Source organism: Lathamus discolor, chromosome 20, assembly GCF_037157495.1.
Source record: "Lathamus discolor isolate bLatDis1 chromosome 20, bLatDis1.hap1, whole genome shotgun sequence".
Lineage (NCBI taxonomy): Eukaryota > Metazoa > Chordata > Aves > Psittaciformes > Psittacidae > Lathamus > Lathamus discolor.
In genome coordinates this window covers 326,442-344,901 of record NC_088903.1, presented here as the reverse complement: position 1 = coordinate 344,901, position 18,460 = coordinate 326,442, and the positions used below count along the sequence as shown (strand labels likewise).

At 60.2% G+C, this 18,460-nt stretch overlaps 1 protein-coding gene and 1 long non-coding RNA gene across 2 annotated transcripts; one reads left to right on the top strand and one right to left on the bottom strand.

The window, feature by feature from the left end:
* Nucleotides 1-659: 659 nt before the first annotated feature.
* Nucleotides 660-2,617, bottom strand: LOC136023862 (uncharacterized). Its single transcript, XR_010616719.1, has 2 exons — nucleotides 1,883-2,617; nucleotides 660-940 (listed from the first exon to the last, which is right to left on the bottom strand). It is a non-coding gene; the product is annotated as an uncharacterized LOC136023862 (long non-coding RNA).
* COL1A1 (collagen type I alpha 1 chain) lies at nucleotides 2,072-18,352 on the top strand. The gene is made up of 51 exons (XM_065698804.1): nucleotides 2,072-2,292; nucleotides 4,231-4,425; nucleotides 4,573-4,607; nucleotides 4,698-4,733; nucleotides 4,823-4,915; nucleotides 5,003-5,071; nucleotides 5,939-5,983; nucleotides 6,298-6,351; nucleotides 6,538-6,591; nucleotides 6,701-6,754; nucleotides 6,901-6,954; nucleotides 7,066-7,119; nucleotides 7,219-7,263; nucleotides 7,489-7,542; nucleotides 7,648-7,692; nucleotides 7,853-7,906; nucleotides 8,221-8,319; nucleotides 8,412-8,456; nucleotides 8,534-8,632; nucleotides 8,846-8,899; nucleotides 8,985-9,092; nucleotides 9,329-9,382; nucleotides 9,527-9,625; nucleotides 9,760-9,813; nucleotides 9,900-9,998; nucleotides 10,209-10,262; nucleotides 10,514-10,567; nucleotides 10,653-10,706; nucleotides 10,832-10,885; nucleotides 11,141-11,185; nucleotides 11,286-11,384; nucleotides 11,516-11,623; nucleotides 11,929-12,036; nucleotides 12,136-12,189; nucleotides 12,290-12,343; nucleotides 12,443-12,550; nucleotides 12,636-12,689; nucleotides 13,085-13,138; nucleotides 13,290-13,451; nucleotides 13,589-13,696; nucleotides 13,804-13,911; nucleotides 14,088-14,141; nucleotides 14,228-14,335; nucleotides 14,578-14,631; nucleotides 14,738-14,845; nucleotides 14,950-15,003; nucleotides 15,125-15,232; nucleotides 15,313-15,595; nucleotides 16,147-16,337; nucleotides 16,417-16,659; nucleotides 16,739-18,352. The coding sequence occupies exons 1-51, from the start codon at nucleotides 2,211-2,213 to the stop codon at nucleotides 16,883-16,885; spliced, it is 4,362 nt and encodes a 1,453-aa protein (XP_065554876.1). The 5' UTR covers nucleotides 2,072-2,210; the 3' UTR covers nucleotides 16,886-18,352.
* Nucleotides 18,353-18,460: the final 108 nt, after the last annotated feature.

The following is an 18,460-nucleotide window of genomic DNA, read 5'->3' as shown; positions in this document are numbered from 1 at the left end:
CTGCAGCCCTGAGTTCGCTCACTGGCTTTTTAGGGCATCCAAAATATTTTTGGTGTGAGCACTGAATTTTTGCCATGGCAATGGACTTTTTGGGGTGACCACCGGCTTTTTGAGGTGACCACTGGCTTTCTGAGGTGTCCAACCCTACCAGCTGCAGGTCCAGTTTGCACCAGTAAAACCAGTTTGGGTTGTGTAGGAAAGGGTCTCGGATCCCTCCAAAGGCTGGGCGTGGCTGCAGGTGACAGCCCCTTGTCCAATGTCCCCGAGGTACCAGGGATGGCCCCAGAAGGTGGGTGCAGGATCCAGCACCTCGGGGCATCCCCATCCCGCACCCCTGGTGCACAGGAGCTGGAGCAGGCCTACTCTTGGCGTCTCCCATTCCGCTTCCTTGCATCCTAATGGCTTTTCCAGGCTCTTTGAATTTTATTATTACCCTCATTATTTTATTTTCCTTTTTTTTTTTTTTTTTTGAGTGGGATTTCTTCCCTTTTCCCTCCCAGCCCCCAGACTCTGCACAGAGCCCTCCTGCATTCCTGGGGCGGGTGGCCGGGGGGCTGATGAGGTGGCATCGTCCCGTCCCGTCCCATCCCGTCCCATCCCATCTCCCCCCCTTTTCCCTCCCTCCCTCCCTCTCCATGCATATAAAAACTTAAAAAACATTATAAAAACCCCGATGACATTCTTTTCTTTTCTGTCATGCTGCAAAAATTAAAGACACATCTTCAGGCTGGAGCCCGGCCAAGGGCTTGCGAGTCGCTGAGGCAGAATTGGTGGAGGCTTCTCACTGCAACGTGTCTCGGATGCATGGATACAGGGCCAGCTGCTCCCGGCGCGCGCACGCGTGTCCCCGTCTGCATGCGTGTGCATGCGTGTCTGTGTGTGCGCACAGAACTCCTCCTTGGGTGGGTTTGCTGCTTCTCCTCTCTGCACTGAATTTCAGCTGGAAGGAAAGAGCTGGGGAGGTCACTGGGGGTTGGGGGGGTTTGGAGCAAGTTTTGGGTGGATTTTTGCTATTTCGATGGACTTCCCCCCCCCCCCCCATTTCATTGTTCAATTGCAGTGATTTATAACTATTAAAGATGATAAATAATAAATATATTAATGCAAAAACCCTGCTTGAAAGGGATTTCCCATCTGTGTTGAGCCCAGTGCTCCCAGTGCCCTGTGCACCCCAGCTCTTTGCTCCCTCTCTCAGCAAGACCCCAGCTCCATTTCCCACCTTATTCCCCTAAAAATCACCCCTCATGTGGGTGTCCCCCCGTTGCCCAGGTGCCACATCCCCTTTGCATGGCTCCTTCCTCCCCACCATGCCCCAGCCCTGGTAAATACGTATATTTTTTGGCGTGTAATTACAGCCTCTCAAATTGCATGGTTGATTGTGGATTATTGTCAAGGAGCTTTTGCTTTTTCCAACCAACGTGGCTCCTTCAAATGTGGAAACGGCTGTGGAAGTGTGCCAGGAGGGGGGAGAGGGAAGCGGGATGGAGAGGAGGGAGAGGGCTGGGGACGAGAAAGGGGAAAAGATGGATAGAAAGAGAAAAGAGACTGAAAAAGAGCGTTCCTTTTAGGGTCTTTTGGGGTGTCTGAAGGTTGGGGGGTCCCACATGGGGATTGTGGCCCAAGAGGTACTCCAGGGTCCTGGTGCTCATGTCCTTGGCCTTTGCACTGTGCTGGGGTATGAGGGTGCTTGTGAATGATGGGGAGCCCCGGGGTAGGGAGGGGGTGATGGATGGGGGGTGTTTGCAGTGTTGCATGGCACTGAGGTCCCCCAGGTGCCACATGTCACATTGCCTGTCCCCTCCCTGCATGGCCACATCCAGCCCCCCAACACTTCAGGATGGGGAACCCCCCAAACCCATCCTAGCACCCGCTTCTCACCCACCCTAGAACCAATGTGCAAGGCTGTGCATGCGTGTGCAAGGATGGATGGACAGACAGACGGGGGGGGGAGGGGGGCGGCTGAGGGGTGCCCCCCGACTCGCTGGGTGCCGCTGATTGGCCGAGGGGCTGTCCAAAATTCCCTGGTTGCGATGGGTTCCACCTCTCTCCGCCGGCACATCGTATATAAGGGGAGGCGAAGGAGTGGGCAAGAGCAGTAGGAAGTTTCTGCTGGGGTCTGGATTTGGAGCTCCAGAGTTGGATCGGCTCCGTATGACCCCAACCTAAGAACAAAAGAGACCCCAAAGAGTCTACATGTCTAATATTTAGACATGTTCAGCTTTGTGGATTCTCGGTTACTGCTGTTGATAGCAGCCACTGTACTACTCACCCGAGGGCAAGGAGAAGAAGACAGTAAGTAGTTCGGCATCCGTGACGGTACTCAGCGCCTCTGGGATGCGAGGTGGTGGTGGGATGAGGTTGGGTGGCATCGTCGACGCTTGGTCCGGCTGCCATGGCCTGGGGACCGGTCAAGGGGTGGTTGGCATCCGGAGCAGAAAACCCACCCCAAACCAGGGGGGGAAAGACAAGAGGAGAAGGAGGATCGAGGGGACTCGGGGGTGAAGGGGTTCGGGGGGTGCCTGAGCCGGCGCCGAAAGCCGGGGAGCCCTGCCAAGAGCGGGGCGGGAGGGAAGGGTGGAGAGGAGCCGGAGGGAAGGAGGGAGCTGGGGAAGAAGGGGAGGAGGAGGAGCAGGGAGGGAAAGGGGGGAAAGAGCGCGGGAGCGAGGGGGAAGAGGCGAGGGGGGGAGCGCGGGGGAGCGGGGGGTGGGCCCGGCCCCGGGAGCTGCAAAACCCATCAGGAAAGAATTAGACAAGTCCTGGATGATTCATAAGCGAAACGTCCCGGGCTGGCCCGGCGGGACCGGGCTGCCCCGCTGCGCTCCACCGCGGCTGCCCCCTGCACCGCGGGCATGGGGCACCGGGACGGAGCAGGGCCGGGGGCACCCGCGGGTCAGACCCAGTTGGGCATCGCGGGGAGATTTTGTTCCTTTTTTGAGGGGTTTTTTTTCCCTTTTTTGGGGGCATTTTGCACTTGAACATCTGCGGTCTGCACTTCGCAGTGGCCACTGCAGTTTGCAGTTGCTATTCTGCAGTTTCCAATCGCTATTTGCAGTTTCCAGTTGCCATTTACATTGGCCACTCTGCAGTTTGCAGTGGCCATTTGCAGTTTCCAGTGGCCATTTGCAGTTTGCAGTGGTCATTCTGCAGTTTCCAGTTACCATTTACAGTTCCCAATGGCCATTCTGCTGTTGCAGTGGCCATTCTGCAGTTTGCAGTTACCATTTACAGTTTCCAATGGCCATTCTGCAGTTTCCAGTGGCCATTTGCAGTTTCCAGTGGCCATTCTGCAGTTTCCAGTTACCAGTTATGGTTTCCAATGGCCATTCTGCAGTTTCCAATGGCTGTTCTGATGTTTGCAGTGGCCGTTCTGCAGTTTGCAGTTACCATTTACAGTTTCCAGTGGCCATTCTGCAGTTTCCAGTGGCCATTCTGCAGTCCGCAGAGGTCATTCTGCAGTCCGCAGAGGTCATTCTGCAGTTTGCAGTTACCATTCACAGTTTCCAATGGCCGTTCTGCTGTTTGCAGTGGCCGTTCTGCAGTTCCCTTCCTGCCTTTGGCCTCTTGCAGTTGGTGTTCACCCTTTTCCCTTTTGCCTCTTTGCAAGAGCCGCTTTTCCCTTTGCCTTTTGCAATGGGTGTTTTGCAGTTCCCAGGTTGATTTTCATCTCCTTTTGCTCTCACCAAGCCGGGGCCCATTGGCAGGGCCACCGCCACACCCCATCTCCAGGCCCCTTCTCTGCCATGGGGGCAGCCCTATGGCTCTGGCTTGCTGCCCCATGCCTGCTTCCAGTCTCTGCACTTTTCTTCCCCAACCCATCTGGCCTGATCCAGCCCTATCCCGCAGCTGCCTGGATCTAATTTCAGCCCAGACATTGGGGCCAACCCACTCTACCCCTCTCATCCTGTCCCATTCCCGTCCCATTCCCATCCCATCCCTGTCCCCTGTGAACAAGGGGACCCCAGCGCTGACCCCCTGCCCGCCGTGGGGGTATTTGCCTTGGCGGGGTAAGGAAGCTGGAGCTGGCTGGAAGGGTTTGTTTAAATTCCAGCGTATGTGGGAAGAGTTTATTGTGGTGCTTTTCCTGTGTCACCGCGATGGGATGATGAGAACCAGATGAAGAGAGAGAAGCTGCAGGAGCGAGGCGAGGGGGATGGAAGGGAGGGAGAGGAAGAGCAGAGCTGTGTGTGGGGCCGTGCCCCCCTCCCTCACATCTCCCCCTGCCCTCCGCAGTCCAAACTGGAAGCTGCATACAGGATGGTCTAACATACAACGACAAGGATGTGTGGAAACCAGAACCCTGTCAGATTTGCGTCTGCGACAGCGGCAACATCCTCTGCGACGAGGTGATCTGTGAGGACACCTCCGACTGCCCCAACGCTGAGATCCCCTTTGGAGAATGCTGCCCCATCTGTCCCGACACCGACGGTACCGCCCCGTCCCCGTCCCGTCCCGCCCCCACCCCCCACCCCCGGTGGCACGGTCCCCATGGCTCAGTGCCCATCCCCGTGGTGTTTGGGCTGCGGGAAGGGGGTTACAGCGGGATCCTCCAAACACCCCTCCTTTCTCCCGCAGCCTCCCCTGTCTACCCAGAAAGCGCTGGAGTAGAGGTAAGGGCTCCTTGTCCCCCCCAAACCCAGCGACACCCCCGGTTGTTTGTGAACCCCTTTGCTAACCAAGGCTTCATCTCTCCTCACCAGGGTCCTAAGGGAGACACCGGCCCCAAAGGAGACAGGGTGGGTATCACCCCACAGACGCCCCAGCGCAGCCGGGACCCCGGTCCCGCTGGGCTCACCCTCTTCTTCTCTTCCACCCCCCCCGACAGGGACTCCCCGGCCCCCCTGGCAGAGATGGCATCCCCGGACAGCCCGGCCTCCCGGGGCCTCCCGGCCCCCCCGGCCCTCCAGGCCTCGGCGGAGTGAGTATGGAGGGGAAGTCCCCCTGGGGTGAAGCCCCCGAGGGGGTGCCTGTGCCTCGCTCACACCCCTCCCCTCCCCCCCCACAGAACTTCGCTCCTCAAATGTCTTACGGCTACGACGAGAAAGCTGGAGGCATGGCTGTGCCTGGCCCCATGGTGAGCACTGGGGAGGTGCCTGGGGGGGGCACAGTGGGGGCATAAGGGGGCTGTGAAAAGGGTGAGGTGCCTCAAGTGCTGCTTGTGCTGATGATGCTGAGGATACTGAGTGGTGGGAAGTGGGAGGCATGGGGAGGGTTGTTGGTCCTGGAGGTGATGGGGACAGGGATGGGGTGGTGATGGGTTGACAATAGGAATAGGGATAGGGATGGGATGCAATGAGAACAGGGAATGGTTGGTGATGGGGACAGGGATGGGGTGGTGATGGGGACAGGGATGGGGTGGCAATGGGGACAAGGATGGGGTTCACTGGGGACAGCAATGGGGTGGTGATGGGGACTGGGGATGGCTGATGATGGTTACAGGGTTGGGAACAGGGATGGATGGTAATGGGGTGTGTGGCAACGGGGACAGGAATAGGATGGCAATGGAGATACAGAATGGATGGTAAGGGGGACAAGGAATGAGTGGTGGTGGGGACAGGGATGGGGTGGCAATGAGGATAGGGATGGGATGATGATGGGAACAGGGATGGGGTTGGTGATGGGGAGAGGGATGGGATGGTGGGGGGGTGATGGGGTTCAATGGGGACAGTAATAGAGTGACAATGGGAACAGGGATGGGGGTGGTGATGGGGATGGGTTGGGTGGGGATGGGGTGGCAATGAAGATGGGTATGGGGTGGCAATGAAGATAGGGATGGGATGGCAATGGGAACAGGGATGGGGGTGGTGACAGGGACAGGGATGGGATGGTGGTGGGGTGGTGATGGGGTTCAGTGGAGACAGCAATAGAGTGGCACTGGGGACAGGGATGGGGCCAAGGTGACATGCAGCCACTTAGCACCACTTCCCATTCTCCTTCCCAGGGTCCCGCTGGCCCCCGCGGTCTCCCAGGTCCTCCTGGTGCTCCTGTGAGTATCTTCCTCTTCCTTTTCCTCCTCCTCATCCTCCTCTCTTGTTTTGGGGATGAGTAGCCCCAGGGGCCCCTTTGGGTGGGATGGGATGAGACAAGGGAGGGATGGGGCATCTGGCCATTCCCAATGGCTATGGAAGCATGTGGGGACAAGCTGCAGGAGCAACCAGACACACACACACATACCCACGCATGCACGCGCACACACACACACACACACAGTGCCATTGCCAATGGGGTCTTCAGGCCCAATCTTCTCATTTTCTAACCCATTTTTCCTTTCCTCCCCCATTTTCTCCCACTGCCCCACAGGGTCCTCAAGGTTTCCAAGGTCCCCCTGGTGAACCTGGGGAGCCCGGTGCTTCTGTGAGTCCTGCCACCTCCTCCTCCAACCTCATCCTGCAGGGATGCGGATGAGGCTTCCTATTCCCAGCCCTGGCCATGGCCACTCTGTCTCCTGCTCCAGGGCATCGCAGCCTTGGGAATGGGTCAGGGTGACAGGGGCCAGCCATCAAACACAGCACCCTCACCCCTGCCCCGCATCTCTCCTAGGGTCCCATGGGTCCCCGTGGTCCCGCTGGCCCCCCTGGCAAGAATGGAGATGATGTAAGTGGCCTGTGAATGGTGTCCCCCACCTCGTTTGGGCCTGGTGGCCCTGCCAGCCCCCCTCAGGCAGGCAGGGGATGTGCCACCAACCCAGTGTCCTTGTCCTTAGGGTGAAGCTGGAAAGCCCGGCCGCCCCGGAGAGCGCGGCCCCCCCGGCCCCCAGGTGAGATGCCCTCCCCATGGGGACACCCCACCATGGCTAGATGCAAGGATGTGACACCAGCTGCCTGTTCCCCTTGGGGACGCTGGTAACGGGGTGCGGGACACCCCACCTTAGGCACCTCCATCACCGTGTCCCCTTTCCTCTAGGGTGCACGTGGTCTCCCAGGAACTGCCGGTCTGCCGGGCATGAAGGGTCACAGAGTGAGTCCTTCCTCCCTCCCTCCCATGTCTGTAGGGTTTAGGGGAGGGGGAGCCCGACCTCACTGGGGTGCCCCTCCTGACACCCCCACTCTTCTTTCTCCTGCTGCTCAGGGCTTCAGTGGTCTGGATGGTGCTAAGGGTGAACCTGGTCCTGCTGGCCCCAAGGTGAGGAGCGGCGGCAGCATCACCTTTGTCATCCTGGTACAAAGCCATTGCAGCTGCCCCCCTCTGGAGCAGGTCCTTCAATGTTGTCCTTTCTCCTAGGGTGAGCCTGGCAGCCCAGGAGAGAACGGAGCACCTGGGCAGATGGTGAGTGCTGGGAACCATGGGAACCACGGTGGGGAGGGGATTGAGGGCAAGATGTGATGGGGATCCAGCTCATCCACAGGGATGCTTCCCCAGGGGTACCCAGAGAATGGGGTGGGAAGGGGTTTAACCCTGCAGGCAGGACCAGGAGATGCAAGGGATGGGAGGAGGCCTGGGAAGGGGAAAGCATCTCCCCTGGTCACCAAACGTGTCCTCTGCCCTCCGCAGGGTCCTCGTGGTCTTCCCGGTGAGAGAGGCCGTCCCGGTCCCTCTGGCCCTGCTGTGAGTATCCTGGGGCAGGCCTGAGCCCCCCCATGCATGGGGGGGGGGGGGCGTGGGCACCACTACTGCCACTGGGCATCACTAACGGCGCCTCCTCTGCCTCAGGGTGCTCGTGGTAACGATGGTGCTCCCGGTGCTGCCGGTCCTCCCGTAAGTAACCCCCGGAGCCCAGCAGCGGAAGTGGCTCTGGCTGCTCCAGAGGGAGATCCCATTCCAGCTCTGCCGTGGCCAGAGCCAGACCTCTCCTGCCTGGAAAACCAGATGTGGAGGTGGAATCCCTGCTCTGACTCCTGCCCTCTCTCCTGTCTAGGGTCCAACTGGCCCCGCTGGTCCCCCTGGCTTCCCCGGTGCTGCTGGTGCTAAGGTAGGACCTGCCTGAGCACCTCCTGCCAAATGGCATCTCCTGGTCTGGGAAGAACTGGTGGAAACTGGGAGCGAAGGGATGGGGAGAAGGATCAAGCACCACATGAGTGCCTCATGTGGCCCAAAACGAAGAAAGCCCAAAGTGCTGTGGGCTGCCTGTGTCACTGGATGGAGATGTCCCCAGCCAAGCCCCATGGGCACCTCTCATGGCTTTGCCTCCACTGGAAAGAAGATGATGAGGGGGAACTCAGCCGTGTCAGGGTCTCATGGCAGCCCTTGTGCTCATGCTTCTTCCTCCCTCCTCTTTCTCCCCAGGGTGAAACCGGTCCCCAGGGTGCTCGTGGCAGTGAAGGTCCCCAGGGTGTCCGTGGTGAGCCCGGTCCCCCTGGCCCTGCTGGCGCTGCTGGTCCTGCTGTGAGTCACATCCAACAACTCCCTGCCCTTTGCCTCATGTCCTGCCAACCCCAGTGTAACCCTCCTCCTCCTCCTCCTCCTCCTCTCCACAGGGCAACCCCGGTGCTGATGGTCAACCTGGTGCCAAGGGAGCAACCGTGAGTGTCCACTGCCCCTGACCCGGCTCTGGGCTGAGGGCCTGAGCTGCTCCCTCACCACCATCTGCCTCTTCCAGGGTGCTCCGGGCATTGCAGGTGCTCCTGGCTTCCCTGGTGCACGCGGCCCCTCTGGACCCCAGGGTCCCAGCGGTGCCCCCGGCCCCAAGGGTAACAGCGTGAGTATCCCCGGACGCCTCCATCCGTCTCCTGCCGTGGGCTGATCCCTGCTCCAGCGAGCTGCTGTCCGACCCAGAGGTGTCTGCTTCAGTGCAGGATGCTCGAGTGCAGGATGGCGCTGGGGCGGAGAGATGCGGAGCAGGATGTGGCTCAGGGCTCCCTTTGCTCTTTGATCTGGTGTTCAATGGTTTTTCCCTCTTCTCCTCCTCCAGGGTGAACCTGGTGCTCCAGGCAGCAAGGGAGACACTGGTGCCAAAGGCGAACCCGTAAGTGATCCCCTCCATCCCCTGGGGGTTTCAGCCCCTCCTGGCTCCCTGCACTGGGTGCTCATCCCTTCCCCTTCTTCCCCAGGGCCCTGCTGGTGTCCAAGGTCCCCCTGGCCCAGCTGGCGAGGAAGGCAAGAGAGGCGCTCGTGGTGAGCCAGGCCCCGCTGGGCTTCCCGGCCCCGCTGGTGAACGTGTGAGTAGGAACAGCCCTGTCTCATCCCCACCAGGTTCCTGTCCACGTCCCCATCCTCCTCCCATCTCCTGATGTTCAGCAGCTGAGCCTTGTCAGTGCTTGGGGACAGACACACACGCGGGGACATCCCCAGCCTCTTCCAACACAGGACACCAGATCCCACATCCCTGCATCCCTCCCCTGCACCCCCGAGGTCACCCCCTGTCTCCACACTGACCCCTCTGTGTCCCTCGCAGGGTGCTCCTGGCAGCCGTGGTTTCCCTGGTGGTGATGGCATCGCTGGCCCCAAGGTAGGTTCCCACATCTCCCTCCTGTCTGGGTGAGAATGTCCTCAGTGGGGACACTGAGTGTCTCTCACCCGTCTCCATGCAGTGGCCTAATGCCACTGCCACCCCTGATGGGGTAACTCTGTCCCCTCTCCCACCCGTCCCCAGGGTCCCCCCGGCGAGCGCGGCTCCCCCGGCCCCGTTGGCCCCAAAGGATCTCCTGGTGAAGCTGGACGCCCTGGGGAGCCCGGCCTGCCTGGTGCCAAGGTGAGTGCTGCCAGGCAGGCACAGGGGTCTGTGCTCTCCATGCCGGCGGTGAAGCCGCTTTCTGGGATGCTCACATCCGCTGAAGCATCCCTTGGGATTCCTGAGCTCCTCATGAACCTCGCGCTGTCCTGCAGGGTCTGACTGGAAGCCCTGGGAGCCCCGGCCCCGATGGCAAGACTGGCCCCCCTGTAAGTTGTGCCCCCTGTGCCCCGCTCCTGCCTTGGCTCACCCTGGGCTCTGCTAACAGGGGGCTCTCTCGCTCCCCCCATAACAGGGTCCTGCTGGTCAAGATGGGCGCCCCGGTCCCCCCGGCCCCCCTGGAGCCAGAGGTCAAGCTGGTGTGATGGGTTTCCCTGGTCCCAAAGGTGCTGCGGTGAGTGAATGGGAGCTGCCAGAGGTGACACGTCCCCATGGATGCAGGAGCTCTGGTCCATGGCGGATCCCACTGCCACCACCTGGTGGTGGGGTGGCTCTGGGGATGTGTCCCCCTCAGGGACTGCCTCCATCCGGCCCAAGCCTGCAGGCTCCTGCCACTTGCCGTGGTGGTTCCGTCATGGATCTCCTCCTGCTCTTTTCCTTCTAGGGTGAGCCTGGCAAACCCGGTGAGAGGGGTGCTCCCGGCCCCCCCGGCGCTGTGGTACGTATGCACCAGAGCTCAGCCCAGTGAAAGCTTGCCTGGGAGCTTCCCCCTGGTGTGGGGGGGCTGGGATGGGTCTGGGAAAGCCCCAGGGACGAGGGAGGCCATGAGTCGGCGTGGGAGGTGATGTAGCTCAGCGGGGCTCTTCCCGGCCCTCAGGGGATGTGATGGCCACATCCAGACCCATGTCCCGCTCCTGGGAGTGCAGAGTCCCTTTGGGGTCATGCTCTGATCTCCCTCCTCTTCCACAGGGTGCTGCTGGCAAAGACGGTGAAGCTGGTGCCCAAGGTCCTCCTGGCCCTACCGTGAGTATCAGTGAGCCCTTGGCCACCCTTGGCCACTGGAGCTGACTGAGCACCACCCCTCTGATGCTTGTCCTGTCCACCACAGGGTCCTGCTGGAGAAAGAGGTGAACAAGGTCCTGCTGGTGCTCCTGGCTTCCAGGTGAGAGGTGTCCCCATCCCTTGTGCAGGCACCAGCCATCCACGGTGGGGGTGATGCTGGCCCTTTCCTTGTCCCTTGTGGTCACCACCTCTGTGGTGCCTCATTGTTCCTCTTCTTCCCCCCAGGGTCTGCCGGGCCCCGCTGGCCCCCCTGGTGAGGCTGGCAAGCCTGGTGAGCAGGTGAGTGTGGCTGAGCATGGCCATGACATGGGACCCCCCCCTGTGCCCTCCCCACCACAGGGCTGGGGGCTGCTGATGGGTGCCCCCAGTGCACCCTGTGACCATGTGCTCCATGCAGCCTCTGGAGGTCTCTGCGAGCAGTGGGGACCCCAGCCCCGTGCTGTGCCCCCAGGACTGCAGGACCCTCCCCATCCTTGGGGGCATCCCAGGGTCCCCTGTTCCCATCCTGACCCTGGCTCTCTCCCTCCCTCACAGGGTGTCCCCGGAGATGCCGGTGCCCCCGGTCCCGCCGGTGCCAGGGTAGGTTGAACCCCACTCACTGCCCAGCCGGGTCGTGGCACCCTCCAGCACCCACTGTGCCCCTCATGGCCTTGGCCCCTCTCCTGCCTCCCCACTCCAGGGCGAGAGAGGATTCCCTGGAGAACGTGGTGTCCAAGGCCCCCCCGGTCCCCAAGGTCCTCGTGGTGCTAATGGTGCTCCCGGTAATGATGGTGCTAAGGTAGGAGCGAGGTCCTGGCTCTCAGGGTGCAGATGTCAAGGGGGGTGGGGGTTTTGGCTTTGCCCCCTTTGCTGGGGCTGGTGTTGAGGCTGGGCTCTCGCTAACATCCATTTCCTGTCTCTCCATCCCAGGGTGATGCTGGTGCTCCTGGTGCCCCTGGGAACCAAGGGCCTCCCGGTCTGCAGGGTATGCCCGGAGAGCGTGGTGCTGCTGGCCTGCCAGGCGCCAAGGGTGACAGAGTATGTTTTGCCCCCAAATCCTGCTGTCCCCCGCTTCCATGCCCTGCTCCTGACCATCCCTGCTTCCACCTCATCGGGGCTGGATACACTCCCCAAAGCCAGGGCTCATGGGATTAGCACCCTGCAGAGGGGATGCTCAGTGCTACCAATGTCCCCACCAGAGCATGGTGCTTGGAGACATCCCCTCGCTAAGCCCAGCTCTTCCCTGGGAGGAGAGGGATGCTCCCAGCCTCCTGCAGGGAGGATGAAGGTCCAGGGTGCCACAGTGCTGCTGTGCTTCACCTGCCATCATCTTCCTCTACCAGGGTGACCCCGGTCCCAAAGGTGCTGATGGCGCTCCTGGTAAAGACGGTCTCCGAGGTCTGACCGGTCCCATTGGCCCTCCTGGCCCCGCTGGTGCTCCCGGTGACAAGGTAGGGCCACTGCACAGGGACGGATGTGTCCTGGTCCCTGCCGCCACCTGCTTGACACAGCCCTGACCTCCGTGTTTTGGTTTCCCTCCCCTTTTCCAGGGGGAAGCCGGTCCCCCGGGTCCTGCTGGTCCCACTGGTGCCCGTGGTGCTCCCGTAAGTGTCCCCCTGCCCCGGCCGTGGTGCCCACCCGTTGGTGGCCATGGGTGCCTGTCTCTTTCTCAGTGTCACGCCTCTGTCTTGCTGTCCCTCGCAGGGTGACCGTGGTGAGCCCGGCCCTCCCGGTCCTGCTGGATTTGCTGGCCCCCCCGTAAGTGATTTCCTCTTTCCCCTCTTCCCAGGGTGCCTGATCCTGCCCCATTGGGGGGATGCTGAGCCCCCCTGGCTCACCCCTCTCTGCTCCCCACAGGGTGCTGATGGCCAGCCTGGTGCTAAAGGTGAAACTGGTGATGCTGGAGCCAAGGGTGATGCTGGTCCCCCTGGCCCTGCTGGCCCCACTGGTGCTCCTGGCCCTGCCGTAAGTAGCTCCCCATACCCCAAACCCCTTAGGGGTGCAGCCCCACAGTACAGCTCACCCCTCTCCTCTTCTTCCTCCTCCACAGGGTGCTGTTGGTGCTCCTGGTCCCAAAGGTGCTCGTGGTAGCGCTGGACCCCCTGTGAGTACCAGCCTTGTGTGTGTGTGGGGGGCTGTTTTGGGGACTTCCCCCAGGCACAAACATCCCTGAGGTGGTTTAAAACCCCCCTGTGCCTCACTCCAACCCCAACGCATGGGGCAGAGGGAAGCTTCAGCACTTCCCTGCACCCCAAAACCTTATGGGGGGACAACAGTGACCTGGGTGGCTTCATCCGCGGAGAGATGGAGCAGAGGGGAAGGCGGGAGTTTCCCTTTATCTCCCCACACACCAAATCAGCCCCAGGCCCCCCTGGATGGACGCTTCCCTCCTGGCCACCAGCCCCAGGGCTCCCTGTGGTGTCCCCTGGCACTGCTCTCCTGGGGGTCAGGTGATGCCTGGACCAGGACCCTCCTGATTCCATCTTTTCCCCCGTACAGGGTGCTACTGGTTTTCCTGGTGCTGCTGGAAGAGTCGGTCCCCCCGGCCCCTCTGTGAGTACCCCGGTGGGGTGAGAAGTGGGTGCCAGGAGGGTGCTGGTGCTGGGCTCCCATCCCTTCCATGTTCCAGTTGGTGCTGGGACACCCCTGGCCTTGCTTCAGCTGGGTCTGACGGCATCGCCTCTGTGTCTCTGCCTCTGCCCAGGGGAACATCGGCCTCCCCGGCCCCCCCGGCCCCAGTGGGAAGGAAGGTGGCAAAGGACCCCGTGGTGAAACTGGCCCCGCTGGCCGCCCCGGTGAGCCTGGCCCTGCAGGCCCCCCCGGTCCCCCCGGCGAGAAGGGCTCCCCTGGTGCTGATGGACCCATCGTAAGTCACCCCTGATGTGGAGCCAGGGATGCGGGCACCACCCATCCCACGGGGGCATCAACCCCTCAGCAATGCCCTCCATCGGGAGGGTGCCCCCCGCCGCTGCAGCACCCTGAGGTGCTGTTTGTCCTCCCCAGGGTGCTCCTGGCACCCCCGGACCCCAAGGTATCGCTGGTCAGCGCGGTGTCGTTGGTCTCCCCGGACAGAGAGGCGAGAGAGGCTTCCCTGGGCTGCCCGGCCCCTCGGTGAGTACCTGGGGGCTCCCTGATGACGGAACCGCCCCGGGATTGTACCAACCCATGGAAGATGCTTGACGGTGTCTGACCCCGCCCCCGTCCTCTCCCCTCCGCAGGGTGAACCCGGCAAACAAGGTCCCTCCGGTTCTCCCGGTGAGCGCGGTCCTCCCGGCCCCATGGGCCCCCCCGGCCTGGCTGGGCCCCCCGGTGAAGCTGGACGTGAGGTGAGTGGCTGTGGGCAACCATCGATGTTGGGAGTCATGGACACGTCCCCCCTGTCAGCATTGGACTTGCTGCGCTCACTGAGGACTTGCCAACTCATGGCACTCGTGAACGTGGTGACACTCAGGCCCCTGTTAGCCCTGTCCTGCCCTCATGAGAGGTCTCTGCTCCTCTGTAGGGTGCTCCCGGTGCTGAAGGTGCCCCTGGTCGTGATGGTGCTGCTGGTCCCAAGGTGAGTGGGCAGCCATGGGAATGGATGGTGGGGCTGTGCTGGCTCACACTGACCTCTCCTCTTCTTCCTCCTCTTCCTCCTCACAGGGTGACCGTGGTGAGACCGGCCCTGCCGGCCCCCCTGGTGCTCCCGGTGCCCCCGGTGCCCCTGGCCCTGTCGGTCCTGCTGGCAAGAGCGGAGATCGCGGTGAGACAGTAAGTGCTGCTCTGCCCTGCACCCCCCTCACCTGCTCCCAGCCCAGGGGTCACCCCAGGCTCAGGATCTAGAGCAAGGGCTGGCCCTGCAGACCCACTGCGGGCTCAGGTCTGGCCCTGGGATCTGCTCCCAGTGCTGGAGGGAGCTTCCTGGGAATGCAGGGTCTGCCACCCTGCCCGGGATGGTGCTGCCAGCAGAAGGTGGAGCGTGCTCTAACCTGCCCCCTTCTCTCCTGTTCCAGGGTCCTCAAGGTCCTGCTGGCCCCCCTGGTCCTGCTGGTGCTCGTGGTCCTGCTGTAAGTTGGTGTTTGCCTCCATCCTCCTTGGTGCTTCTGTGTCCCTGTGTGCACAGGGGCAGTAGGTGTCCCGTACCCTGCTCAACACATCTTCCTCCTCCTCCAGGGTCCACAAGGTCCCCGTGGTGACAAAGGTGAAACCGGTGAACAGGGTGACAGAGGCATGAAGGGTCATAGAGGCTTCTCTGGTCTCCAGGGCCCACCTGGTCCTCCTGTAAGTGCTATGGGGTGGGTGATGGTGGCCCTGGGTGTTGCCACACATCCTAGAACCAAAGCAAGATTCTCACAACACCTCTTCTTGTTTCTTGCTTTGCACAGGGCTCTCCTGGTGAACAAGGTCCTTCTGGTGCTTCTGGTCCTGCTGGTCCAAGAGTAAGTCCTCAGCTGAGTCAGACTCCAGTCTCCACTGGAGCATCCCAGGGAGAAAGTCCCTACTGTCACCAGGCTCCTAATGGGAATGATGGCCATGCTCACCCCTTCTCTTCTCCCACAGGGTCCTCCTGGCTCTGCTGGTGCTGCTGGCAAAGACGGTCTCAACGGGCTGCCCGGTCCCATCGGTCCCCCTGGCCCCCGTGGTCGCACTGGCGACGTCGGCCCTGTCGTATGTATTGGACCCTGTGCTGCTGCCTGCCCGAAGCTGCCAGCCTTCATCTCCTGCTTACCATTATCCTCCTCCTGCAGGGTCCCCCTGGCCCTCCTGGCCCCCCTGGTCCTCCTGGCCCCCCCAGCGGTGGCTTCGACTTCAGCTTCCTGCCCCAGCCGCCCCAGGAGAAGGCTCATGATGGTGGGCGCTACTACAGAGCCGATGATGCCAACGTGATGCGTGACCGGGACCTGGAGGTTGACACCACCCTCAAGAGCCTGAGCCAACAGATTGAGAACATCCGCAGCCCTGAGGGCACCCGCAAGAACCCTGCCCGTACCTGCCGCGATCTCAAGATGTGCCACGGCGACTGGAAGAGCGGTCAGTGTCCCTGCTGGTGCCCTCTGAGGTGCTCACACTTCCATCCCTCTGTCCTATCTGCCTGCTCCTCACTTCCATCCTTCTTCCATCACCTCTGGTTGAGCCTCAGTTTAATTCCTCTATCCTATCTCTCATGGCTACTCTCACCTCCATCCTCTACCTCTTGTGGCTGCTTCTCACCTCCATCCTCCATTCCTTCACTCTCCGTTGCTTGCGGCTCTTCCTCACCTCCTTCCTCTGTTCCTCATGGCTGTTGCTCAACCTCATGCTCCACCCCCCGATCCCTCCTACCTGCTCCTCACCTCCCTCCTCCATCTCTCATGGCTGCTCTCCACCTCCACCTGCTATCTATTCATCCTCCATCTCTCACAGCTACCCCTCACCTATCCCTCCATCCTCTGACCCTCCCCCTGCTCCTCACCTCCATCCTCCATGGCTACTCCTCACCTCTATCCTCCATCCCTTATGGCTGCTCTTCATCTCCATCCTCTATCCATCATGGCCACCTGCCTCGCTTCCCACTCCTTCACCCTCCTCCCTCTACCCCACAGGTGAATACTGGATCGACCCCAACCAAGGCTGCAACCTGGATGCCATCAAGGTCTACTGTAACATGGAGACAGGCGAGACATGCGTCTACCCAACCCAGGCCACCATTGCCCAGAAGAACTGGTACCTCAGCAAGAACCCCAAAGAGAAGAAGCACATCTGGTTTGGCGAGACAATGAGCGACGGCTTCCAGGTTAGCATGGGGATGAGGAGGGGGGGACAACCGGGATGGACAACCAGCTCCGTGGTGCCTAATGCCTCTTCTCCGGCAGTTCGAGTATGGTGGTGAGGGCTCCAACCCCGCCGACGTCGCCATCCAGCTGACCTTCCTCCGCCTGATGGCCACCGAGGCCTCCCAGAACATCACCTACCACTGCAAAAACAGTGTTGCCTACATGGACCAGGACACTGGCAACCTGAAGAAGGCCCTTCTCCTCCAAGGTGCCAATGAGATTGAGATCAGGGCTGAAGGCAACAGCCGCTTCACCTACGGTGTCACCGAGGACAGCTGCACGGTGAGTGGGGCCGGGGATGGTCCCGGTGTGGTGGTGGGGATGTGTGGTGGGCACGGGGCTGATCCTGAGCTCCCCACAGAGTCACACCGGCGCCTGGGGCAAGACAGTCATCGAGTACAAGACAACAAAGACCTCTCGCCTGCCCATCATCGATTTGGCTCCCATGGATGTTGGCGCTCCAGACCAGGAATTCGGCATCGACATTGGCCCTGTCTGCTTCTTGTAAACCGGATGCCCCACACGTGACAGGAGAGAGTAATAATAATGATAATAATAATAAAAACAGACAAAAAAAAGCCAAAAAAAAGGAGAAAATTTCACATGGACTCGAATTTGTGTCGGTTTCTATCCAGCGTCTCTAAAACTATGCCAGAAAAACCTAAAAAAAACCCCTAAAAAGCATTAAACCCAAAAAAAAAAAAAAAAAAGAATAAAAAATAAATGACTTTTCAAACCAAATCACCAGGACGTGGGTTCGCTTTGCTTGCCCCCTCCCCTCCCCATCGTTGGGTTCAACTCGCCCAGCAGAGCCTCATCTGAAGCACCGGGATCCCCGAACCCCTCATTCCCCCCCAGACCCTCTTTGCTTCTTGCATCTCATCAGCCTGTTCATGTTTTCGCTGCAAGGAAGATGCTCAACCTTTGGTTCTGATTCGCTGCTTGGGTTTGGGGGTTACCCCTCTCCCCCTTCCCTTTGGTTTGGTTCTTGGTTTTGGGTCCTTTTCTTTCTTTTTGCTTTCTTTTCTTCCCATTCAGGCAGCCACAACAGCCCATTCCCAAGCACTCCAGGGGAGCAGCCGCTGCCCCGGCGCCGCAGACCCGAACCCTCGCTCCGCGCTCCCCTTTTCCGGAAGGCTACCTCACCGGGGTTAAAGATTTGTCGCATTTTGGGGGTATTTTTGTTTCATTTTCGTGTAGTTTTAGCTTCGTTTGGGTTTTTTTTTTTTTTTTTCTGCTGTGCCGGGACTTTCCTGCCAGGTTCAGAGCAAAGGTGCTAATGTTTTAGTCTAATGTTCCCACTTTTCCCCTTGTTTTGTTGCTCTATTGCTCTTTGGTGTTCATTTTCATCCATTCAAGGTCTCTCAGGAGTCATTGAGGTTTCTCACCCCCAGGGATTTTTAGCCTGGTTTTTGGTTAATTCTCTTTCATTCCGGTCCCGAAACACCCGAGCCTGGGGCCGCCTGGTGCTACCGCCTCCAAAGACTCACCTCGATTTATCTTCATTTCCCTCTGTTTGATTCTTTCCCCCCTTTCTTTGCTGTCCAGCTCCACTGGTGAGTTTTCTAAAGGTGCTATTCAACCCCCAGCCCATCCCACAAGCAAATCCCGGAGCAAACGCAAAGTAGAGCCAGCACAACTCAAAGCCTTGAAAGGGAATAAGGAAAACTGCACTTTCCAGGTTAAGCATGTGGATCTTCAGCTCTGCTCTCATCTTCCAGCAGCTTTCTCCCCATCCCTTCATCCATCCATCCATCCCTGCATCTATCCACCCACCCATCCATCTCTGCATCGCCTATGGGGCACGAACCCACCCCATTTGCCGGCTCATTTCCCGGCGGACGCTCGGGCATCTCCCGGCTCTGTACCGTGTTTGTATAATGTATAATAATTTGAAATTGTTCTTTTTTTTTTTTTAATTATCTATTATTTTTCTTTTTTTGACTGCTGAAATAAAGCATGTGAAATGATCCGACCAACCTGCTCTGCTCTTCACTCTCGGGGTTCGCCGTGGGGATCCTGGGGGGGATGCACGGGCTTGGGAGCTCCTCGTCCTCCGTCCCGGGTGCTCCCGCTCTGCTCC

Excerpts from the sequence above, each read along its gene's own strand:
- COL1A1 (XM_065698804.1), top strand. The coding sequence starts at position 2,211 with ATGTTCAGCTTTGTGGATTCTCGGTTACTGCTGTTGATAGCAGCCACT. Across the intron at positions 8,633-8,845 it reads CCGGCCCCAAGGGTAACAGC|GGTGAACCTGGTGCTCCAGG; the intron begins GTGAGTATCCCC and ends CTCCTCCTCCAG. Across the intron at positions 11,624-11,928 it reads CAGGCGCCAAGGGTGACAGA|GGTGACCCCGGTCCCAAAGG; the intron begins GTATGTTTTGCC and ends TTCCTCTACCAG.